The sequence below is a fragment of the Perognathus longimembris genome, chromosome 28 (assembly GCF_023159225.1).
Source record: "Perognathus longimembris pacificus isolate PPM17 chromosome 28, ASM2315922v1, whole genome shotgun sequence".
Classification (NCBI taxonomy): Eukaryota; Metazoa; Chordata; class Mammalia; order Rodentia; family Heteromyidae; genus Perognathus; species Perognathus longimembris.
In genome coordinates, this window is record NC_063188.1 from 88808822 (window position 1) to 88819000 (window position 10179).

Genomic DNA, 10179 nt, shown 5'->3' on the forward strand with positions numbered 1-10179 from the left:
CAGGCAGCCAGTGGTTACCAAGCCTGCAATCCACAAATGCACTTAATATTGTTAGGAAACAGGCTAGAGAGGAAAGATAGAACAAAAACACTAACAAATCAATTCAGCCCCAATGGAGAGCTGACTTGGGACACTATGGTGACTGGAGATGAGCCAGGAGACAGAACACAGGAAGCAAGGATGGAGACATGTGGCATGGTGTAATAGTATTGGAGCAGGCCTGGCCCTAAATAGGGTCAGGTGAGGAGGCAGGGTCACAGGAAGTTCCCAGTCCCAGGCACTTGACTGACAGGTTCAGTAACCTATAGGTCAAGGGCCTACCCTTGTCTGAGGATGGGACTTTCCTTCCTCTGGGAATTCAGGCAAATCCACCAAGACAAGATGCCAGATAGTACAACTCGCCATGTGGCCAATGATGGCACTGGCCAGATCTGACCTCCATACTACAATTTCAGTTGTTTTTAAAGAACCTCCACATCCTTTTCCAAAACAAACATACCAATTTATATACTAACCAACAGTATACTAGGGTTCTTCTTTCCCCCTATCCTCACTAACAGTTTCTCATTTGATTATATAGTAATATCCGTTCTAACATGTGATGGCAGATGATATCGAAATGTGATTTTAGTAGCTTCTAACCATGTATTCTAATCACCTACTCTTGTGGAGGGGCCTTCTGTCACTTTAAATGACTCCCAAATGTTTTTTCTTTCAGGTTGTTGTTTCATTTCAAATAAAGTCTTATAGAGAACCCTACAAGGAACCAGACAAAATTACTGACTCATTCCAATTCCTTTCTACTTCTTGTTGCTTATGAAACAGAGTTATGGAGATAGCAGTTTGAAATTGGTGCGGGATAATGTGTGCTGTACTCCAACTTTGCAAAATCTGGTTGTGAAAAATTCTTACTTCTTGGGGAATTTCTAGAATTTTGATTCAATGTACAGCTTTTTACTTCTTCCCCAGCTCCTCACCCATCCTCATTCTCAATTTCCTATTTTTAAAATATCTTTTGTGAGTGTGCATTCCAGTCTTGGGGCTTTATCTTAGGGTCTAGATAATGTCCCTTTGAATTTTTGATCAAGGCTGGTGCTCTACCATTTGAGGCAAAGCTCCATTTCTGACTTTTCATGGTTAAATGGAGATAACAGTCTCACAGACTTCCTTTCCCAGGCTGGCTATCAACCCTGATCCTCAAATTTCAGCCTCCCAAGTAGCTAAGATTATAGTCATGAGCCATAATTGCCTGGATTTAAACATCTTTTTAAAAATGGATTTCATTATTCTGTCTATATTACATTTAACCACAACGTTTTCTTCTTTTGCCCAAACCCACCTCTCTGGATTTCTTCCCCTACTTACTTCACATTTTACATTAGACCATGTTTGTGCATTTAGTGTTTATGAGAGGAAACATGTGCAAGGTGCTGGTGGCTTATACCTGTAATCCTAGCTACTCAGGAGGCTGACATCTGAGGATCACAGTTCAAAGCCAGCCCAGGCAGAAAAGTCCCTTGAGACTCTTACCTTTACTTAACCACACAAAAACCAGAAGTGGAGCTGTGGCTCAGTAAATAGAGCTCAGGGACAGCACTCAGGCTCAATACAGGAAAAAGAGGAAACATGTAACCTTAGTCTTTCTGAGCCTGACATATTTCACCACATGATAAATAAAGTTCCATCTGTTTTCTGCTGTCATCATATTTTCTTTTACACTTCATGGCCAATAATTATTTTCATTTACTTCATTCATTTATTCATTTCACCAAAATCTCATGTTTGCTTGCAAGTTGCCAAATTACATTGGTTATGGTCATGTTAAAATGTGATTTTAATACTCAGCTCTTCCTCTCCTAGCCAGGCAGAAGAATATCGCGCCTGAGTCTTCTAGACATCATTTCACCACACATTTACCCACATCTCTCAGGAAATGCTTGCATAGAGTGAAGATAAATCACCTAGGTCTTCCTGTATCTGTTCAAATAGGACATTCCTCTCTGCCTTATACAGCATCCAAAGGAACTGTTCAGAACTGTTTATTACTCCATCACCCCCAAGTCTTACCATCCCAGGATGACCCTGGTCAAACTGCAGCTTGGCGACAGTTCCCAAATCAGAAACTTCACTGAGTCCCAAACTTCCTTGTCTCAGGGCATTGACACTGACTGGGCTACTCTTCCCTTAGAACCCGAATTCCTCACCCTTCCTTCACTTCTTTTGGAGAAAACCTTGCTATCTTTCTGAAAGGGCTGCTGTTCAAGATTCTACCATACTGTGTCACAAGGTGAGCCAGTCTGATCCTAGTATATTACTATTTCCACCATTAATCAAAGCTTTTCCCAAGAATAAGGTTTGAAGAATAAACCCAATAGTGAGTTCTGGTACACATTTATTAAGTTGTAATTTCATCAACATATTCAAATGGCCAAGCAAAAGAGCACGGGAAGGGAAGGACTAATCACTGGTTTCTCTGGACCATAATATATTTTACTACTAAATGCTTCCCCATTACTAAAGAAATGTGTACTCTGATGTCATGTTATCCTGTTCCAGATCATAGAGGAACATAGGCGTCCTAATTAGTAGACCTCTTATAGCACAAATACAAGGACAATGCTTCCTCATCTTTCAAAGCCTGTTCATAAAGGGATGGGAAGCACCTGGGTTCAAGTCCACTGAACTGGGCCCAGTGCTCTAGAACTTTCATCTTGCTGGTTTCAGCATAGGCCCTTGGTCCCCATGCGAGGTGATAGTTAGACAGATCATTGTAAGGTGCCTGGTACTGTAGGTACTGCTCCCGCACAAAATCTTCCATAATCAATTTCCTGGGATTCCCATAAATGTAGTGCTCGCACTCAGGGTACACTCCCATTACACTAAGTGCCTTCCATATGACCTCTTCCTTGGCACGATTGCCCTCCATGAAGATGATACATAAAACTATTATCAGGAGGCCCGTCTTGGGCATGCCCTGGACATTACTCATAAGCCCATCATATGTGATCCCTGCTGCAGTGGCAAGCTCATAGTAGTGGAAGGTGGGATCCACTTCTTTCATATTAATGCCGAAGAGCAGCCTCATACTGGAAATAATTCTGTCTAGGATCATAGGAAAATAATGCTGGTGATCTTTGTTGATGTAATTGAGCATTTCTTCTTTGGTGACCAACTCCTTCTTCCAATACTTGAGGAGTAGGAAGGGGGTTAATACTGCTGAATTTTGCTGCAAGATTATAGAATCTATCAAGTTGCACTGAGGGCACTGATGTAAACACTGTTGAGTGCTAGAACCCAAATTGAATTGGCCCTCTGGAGTGGAGACCATGGCACTAGAAGAGGAGACGATGGCAGTGGCCTCTTTCTCCTCAGCCTGTGGGACTACCTCGTTCACGCGATCTTCTTCCCCTTCCATTATGATGTCCAGCATTAGAGGACTGACAGGGGAGGAGGCCACCACCATTGCTTCATCCTCCTCCTCAGCCTGGGGAGCCAACTCACTCATCATTTCAAATAACGTCTTCATTGTGGGATCTAGGCCCAGAGGAGTGGGAAAAGAGGAGGCTGTGGTAGTGGCCTTCCGCTCCACAATCTGGGGGAGCAGCTCATCTATCAAATCTAATAACATTTTTATTGTAGTATCTGGAGAAGAGGTGGAGGCAGTGGTAGTGGCTTCCTCCTCCTCAGCCTGGGGAACTAGCTCACCTACTCGGCCTTCTGATACCTCCATTGTGGTGTCCACCATCAGAGTTGTGGAAGGGGTGGAAGTGGAGGAGATGATAGCAATGGCCTTCTCCTCAGCCTGGGGGACAAGCTCATCAATCAGGCCTAATGACATCTCCATTGTGGTGTATAAACTCAAAGGAGTAAATGAGAAGGGCATGGCCTCCACCTCCTCCAGGGGATCTCCCTCAGCCACCAGGCCAGCTGACACCTCATTTACGGTCTCCAGAATTAGAGGAGTTTGAGAAGAGGAAGCAATGGCAGTGGTCTCCTCCTTCTCAGCCTTTGGAACCAGCTCACCCACCATACTTAATAATAAATCCATTGTTTCTGGGATTGGAGGAGTTGAGGAAGAAGAGGCAATAGCAATAGCCTCTTTCTCCTTAGCCTGGGGGACCAGCTCACCCCCCAGATCTGTTGATATTTCCATTGGGGTATCCAGAATCAGAGGAGTGGGAGAGGAGTTGATGGTGGTGGTGGTCTCCTCCTCCTTAACCTGGGGGACCAAACTTAGTAACATCTTCATTGTAATGTCCAGAATTGGACAAGTGGAAGGAGACACAGTAGCAGTAGCCTCCTCTTCAGCCTGGGGAACTAGCTCACCCACCAGGCATGGTGTTTCTATTTGGGCCTGAGGGCCTCTTTCAAGTTCAGAGGGCTGGCTCTTCTGATGATGAGACATCATGACTGTCCTTCAGGACAACAGGCAGTAGCTTGGCAGACAGACATTCAGTGATAGGTACTCATAGGCCTAAGGGAGAAAGGCAGTGGGTGAGTGTATTAAGCTGAGAACTGCCCTCTTGGTGGCTCTCACATGGCCTATCTCATGTCTTCTCTTTGGTGCTCTAGCACTATCAGATAGGCTCGTACCTCCCTGTTGTGCCTATTATCTGATGTTTGTCTTTTTTTTTTTTTTTGGTACTGGGGATCGAACCCAGGACGTTGCACTTGCTAGGCAAGTGCTTTGCCACTGAGCTACATCCCAGCCCTATTGCCTGAAATCCTAATGCAGTAAGTGAAAAAGCACAGGGTGCTAACTAAGCCTGAGGCTCTGGGGTGCTTGGAAGATATGTGGGATTGAGCAAAGTGGGATTCCTTGTGTTCTGGGATAAGTGAGGACTGAAGGACTCATTCAGGGTACACACTTAACCTAGTGTGTACTTGGGAAGTGTCTGGTTATGTGAAGACTAATACTCTTAGAACAGGTATTCATGTCCATATGGTGGAATAAAAGATAGTGACATCTGGTTGTCCATGACCAGGGGTGACAACAACAGGTGACTAAATTCCATATGTTCCATCTGGATGGAAGTCTAATTAGGTTTTCACTTTGTGAAAATTAAAGGGTGGAAATTGTTTCCTTGATGAATAAAGACCATATTCATTAAACCAAGATCTTATTTCTATGAGACACTAGAACAAGTGAAGGAGGCCAATCCTCCTATGCTCCCTAGGTTTTCTCATACATGAAGGAAGGGGAAGTTGTGGTTGGTGTCCCATGTGTTTGGGTCCCATCTTTTCTCACCTTGTCTCCTGGAAGATCCTGCACAATTCCCTCTGTTGAGCAGTGCTGATGATCCCCTCACTGCAAGTCCTCACCTCCCTGACACCTGAAAGACAAAAGTGAGGCTATAGCTTATGTGTACAACTCTGTAGGGACTTGTCAAAGGTGACAGGAGATTGGTTCAGGGGGCTACTTTGTGTGGAGTGTCTGCCAGATATTCATAGTTTTTTCCTCACAAGGCCTGGACTCTTACCATCTTTTGACCTACTGATCCATCTTGCAGGCCAAGTCCAGCATCTCCTGGCCACCACCCCAACCCTGAGCCAGAGGTGGCATCTCTTCTTTATAGTGCTACCTGTAATGAACGTGATCTCATAAGATGGGGAGGTTCCCCATGTCTTGCATTGAGCCTTCCATGGTCCTCACTAAGGTCTCTACAGAGTAAAGGCTATGCTCTACAGAGCCTGCAAGACCCCTTCCTCTGTGAAACTGGCTGCAGATGTAGAATTTGTAAAGTACACACTGGATCTCCCAGGACAGATGGAGGTGTCCTGTATTCCTTGTTGAACTAGTACCAAGGGTGGGGATTTCTCTGCTCAGTACTTCCACCAGGGACCCTCACTAAGTCCTGGAATCTCCCTGCCAGGAAACTCAGATCAAGGCTGTTACTTTTCAAGTCTGCTCCATTTAGAAGGTGGGGTGGGGCTTGGTGTGTGGAGGCTCATGAATATAAATCTTGCTTCTTAGAAGAGGAGATAAGGAAGTTCAAGTTTTAAGGCCAGCACATTCAAAAACTTAGTGAAAGTGGGCCTATTAGAGTACCTGTTTTGTACTTCACGTGGGAAGTGTATTTTGAAGGATGGAGGTCTTGAACATTCCAGAAAAGAAGAGACAATATTTGAAAATGAACAAAAGCAAAAATAGAAAAAAAATAAAAAAGGACTGGATAATTACCTAAAGTGATAGAGTATCTGGCTAGAAACCACTAAAGCCCTGGTTTCAAACATCGGAAAGGACAAAACATAGCATGTGAAGAAAGGGTGAACAACTGCCTTACTAAATGTCTAGATGTCTTTGGTCAAGGAGTATGTTTCCTAGAAACATCATAAGCTTACTGTTACCCCAACCCCTCCTCTTGCCTTAGGGTCCACTGGGAGTTTGTGGTCTATAGTCCTTGAAGAACTGAGTCTTGAAATTGGTCCTTCTATGTGAGGACTGACAATCTTTTTTTTTTCCTTTTTCATATTTTTTTCTTTATTGTCAAAGTGAAGTTCAGAGGGGTTACAGTTTCATATGTAAGGCAGTGAGTACATTTCTTATCCAACTTGTTAACTCCTCCCTCATTTTTGCTAAGTTATCTAACCCCTCATAAAACCAAAACTAAGCCCCTCCAAAGACCTCAGACCAATGTTGTGGCTGCAAAGGACACTATATCAGAAGAAGGGGTTGGGAAATGCTGGGCGTAATCCCTTGCACCGATGATAAGAGGTATAAGGCTTGGGCTGGGGATATGGCCTAGTGGCAAGAGCGCTTGCCTCGTATACATGAGGCCCTGGGTTCAATTCCCCAGCACCACATATACAGAAAATGGCCAGAAGTGGCGCTGTGGCTCAAGCGGCAGAGTGCTAGCCTTGAGTGAAAAGAAGCCAGGGACAGTGCTCAGGCCCTGAGTCCAAGGCCCAGGACTGGCCGGAAAAAAAAAAAAGAGGTATAAGGCTTTAAAAAAATCAGGATGTAGATGGGATATTTATAGGGTCTCTCCACTGAGGACTTAGGTTCCTCTGATCACCGTCTGTTCTCAACTGAACCTCTCTCAGAGTCCCAACCCCGAAACGTGCATGGATTTCAGTACAAAAATGAGACCTCCCTCCAGAAGGCCCTAGTTATAAGGAGGGATAGGCAAATAGGAGGGATATCCACTAGAGACAGACCTCTGCATGAAACGCTGAAAGCGTAGGTAGTACAACTGGAACTTTTGTGGAAGAGGAGTTGCTACCACTTAGGTCTTGCCTCCACCAATCAGAGTTCGGACTTCTCCTCTTCTGGGACCTGTAGAAAACAGAAAAGCAGATATGAGAAGAGGCCTCTGATCGTTGGGCTCCGTGAGGCAGAGGGGGCATTATACTAGCCGGAAGCTGAAAACGGAAACTTGTACATCTGATGAATTGTTTATTGACTGTTTAAAAGGACTTGTTTTCCCCGCTCCTCTCACCCTCTGCTGTATCCCAGACTCGTCAGAGTCGGGGTCCGTCCATTCTAGCATCGCAGAAGTAGACTGGAGCTCCAACGGTTTCTGTTTGTTTTCTCTTGGAAGCTTCTATCCGTTACAAGAAAAGATGGGGCGTGCCCCTGTTGCTATAGACACCAGGAAGACGAGGGGCAGCAGACGTATTACCTAGAATATTGCGGGTCACAATATCTAGGGAGGAAGCTTCTTCTGCCCACTCCCAGATTCTCACCTCTATTATTTCCAGATTCTAGACCTCTCCAACTTTCCCACAGTTAGTCAGAAGAAGGACTTGACTCAGAAGACAACACCCTCATGAGTGGAAGCCCACGTGGCAGGGCTGAGACAGTTCAGCAATTGTGGCTCCCACTTGTGTAGGGGAAATGGCTTTCCCTTCCACCCAAAGTCCCCATCTACCCCTTAGAGAGCCCCATCCTCTCACCACCAAAGTTAATGTCTCCATGAATCCTCGGTGGCACGATTGAGTGGCAGAAAGACATATTCTTTATCTGATTTGATGCCCCGTGGTGCAGAGCTGAAACAGTGGTGCAGATGGATTATCTGGGGGACGTTCTTAGTTGTTGGGGATCTCTCAATTCACACTCTGCCACTATCTTTCCCAACATAAAACCCTGGCCTTTTCACACCAAAGATCTTTCCACTGAGAATTCCAGTGATTTTTGAATTACAAGGAGGAGTAGGGAGGGCTTGGAGTTTACCTCTGGACAAAATATGCCTCCTAGTTGCACAGATAACTTCAGAAGTGCAAATGAAATAGGTGAGGGCCCTCTAGTAATCCTTCTTTCTGCCCTCAGGGTGTCACATATACCTCTTACAAGAGTCCTAACCTCTTTACTTTCCAGATCTGAAGACTTTAGAGGACATTTGTTACTCCCAATTATCTCAGCTGCAGGAAAAGGTGCTCTCCTGACTGGATGTCCACTTGTACAGGACTAATAACAAGGGTAGAGCTTGATTATAGTGTAGAACAAGCTGAGAACCATTAACTCTAGGACTTTTGCATTTTTTTTTGCCAGTCCTGGGGCTTGAACTCAGGGCCTGAACACTGTTCCTGGCTTCTTTTTGCTCAAGGCTAGCACTCTACCACTTGAATCACAGTGCCATTTCCATTTTTTTTTCTTTTTATGTGATGCTGAGGAGTCGAAGCCAGGGCTTCATGCATGCTAGGCAAGCACTCTACCACTAAGCCACATTCCCAGCCCCTCTAGGAATTTTTTTTAATGAGGGAAATGGCAGGTAGGTGTCAGCCCTGTTTTTCTGAATGTAGACTTCCAGCTGTATAGACTAGGCTCTTTTGAGCAGGCAAGGTTCAGCTTCCTTAAGCTGGCCTTCTTTTCACAGATCCTGAAAAGTTATTTGGAAACTTAGATCATTCTTGACATGAAATGGATAATCATTTTCTTCCCAGGGAAATCTTTGTTCCCAGGGAGGAAGAAATCAAATGAAGGGGGTGTATGCTGTACTTTGGATAGTAAAAGTCTGCCAAAGGCCAATGTGTTAAAGATTTGGTATCCGGGTAAATGTTACTGGTATGTAGTGGAACCATTAGAAGGTAGGGCCTAATGACAGTCTTTTAAGAATTAGCTTACATTAGTTATACACAAGGAGATTTCACATTTCTACACATTTTACAATATATTCCAATCAGTCTCACTCCTTTTATAATTGTCTTTTCCCCATTCCCCTATCCTAAAACAATTTGCATAGTGGTTTTACTGCTTTACATTCTCACCAATAGTGTGTAAAGATTCCTTTCCACTTGCATCTTTGCCTGCATTTTTTTTCCTTGATGACTGTCATTCTAACTGGGATGACATAGAATTTCAGTGTGGTTTGGATTTGCATTACCTTTAAGGTTAAGGATGTTGAACATTTCTTCAACTATTAGCCATTTGTATTTATCCTTGTAAGAACTATCCAATATGCTTGCTTGTTTAGTAATTGGATTATTGGTTTTCTTGCTGTTTAATTCTTTGAGTTGTTCATGAATTCTAGGTATTAATTTCGTGTATTAATTCTGGATATTAATTGTTTCTTTTGCTGTGCAGAAACTCTAATTTGATGTCTTTTTAAAAATGTTCATCCTCTGGCTCTCTGGAGTCCTACTCAGAAAAAAATTTCATGTGCCTATCTTTCAGAGTTTTAAATTTGATCCTACTGGATTTAATTTTCTTTATACAGTGAGAGCTAGAGGTCCAAGGTTACTTTCCTGCAGGTGGATACCCAGTTTTCACAGCAACATTTGTTGAAGAGCCTATCATTTTTCAATTGTTGGGGGAAACAAAATGACCCAAGATCTTTAATGAAAATTGACTATATCTGTGTGGTTTTAGTCCTTGGTCTCCTATATTGTTTCATTGGTCTTCAGAACTATATTTGTGCTAGTATCAAATTATTTTTGTTACTATGGCTCTAGCATATAACATGAAGTCTGGTATTGTGATATTTCCAGCAGTATTCTTTTTACATAGAGTTATTTTTGCTAGAACATGGGCACCTGAGCCTTCTGTCCAAGCTCATAGTTTCACCTCTACCACTCTCAGAGTTCAGTCCTCTTCATTTCAAAGACCTGCAAACATCAGAAAAAAGGCTGTTACTCCCAGGCTTTCCTGGAGCTCAAGGGGCCATGCTCTTGACCAGAGGCTCACTTTTGCAAATCTGACAACAAATTTGTCCTTCAATCAAAGTAGGGTTGTTACTCTCT

The 10179-nt window shown here is 43.6% G+C and overlaps 1 protein-coding gene across 1 annotated transcript; it reads right to left on the reverse strand.

Moving 5' to 3' along the window:
• Positions 1-2578: 2578 nt before the first annotated feature.
• LOC125343185 (melanoma-associated antigen E1-like) lies at positions 2579-4405 on the reverse strand. The gene has a single exon (XM_048335452.1). The coding sequence runs from the start codon at positions 4403-4405 to the stop codon at positions 2579-2581; it is 1827 nt and encodes a 608-aa protein (XP_048191409.1).
• Positions 4406-10179: the final 5774 nt, after the last annotated feature.

Coding starts and splice junctions, on each gene's coding strand:
- LOC125343185 (XM_048335452.1), bottom strand. CDS start 4,405: ATGTCTCATCATCAGAAGAGCCAGCCCTCTGAACTTGAAAGAGGCCCT.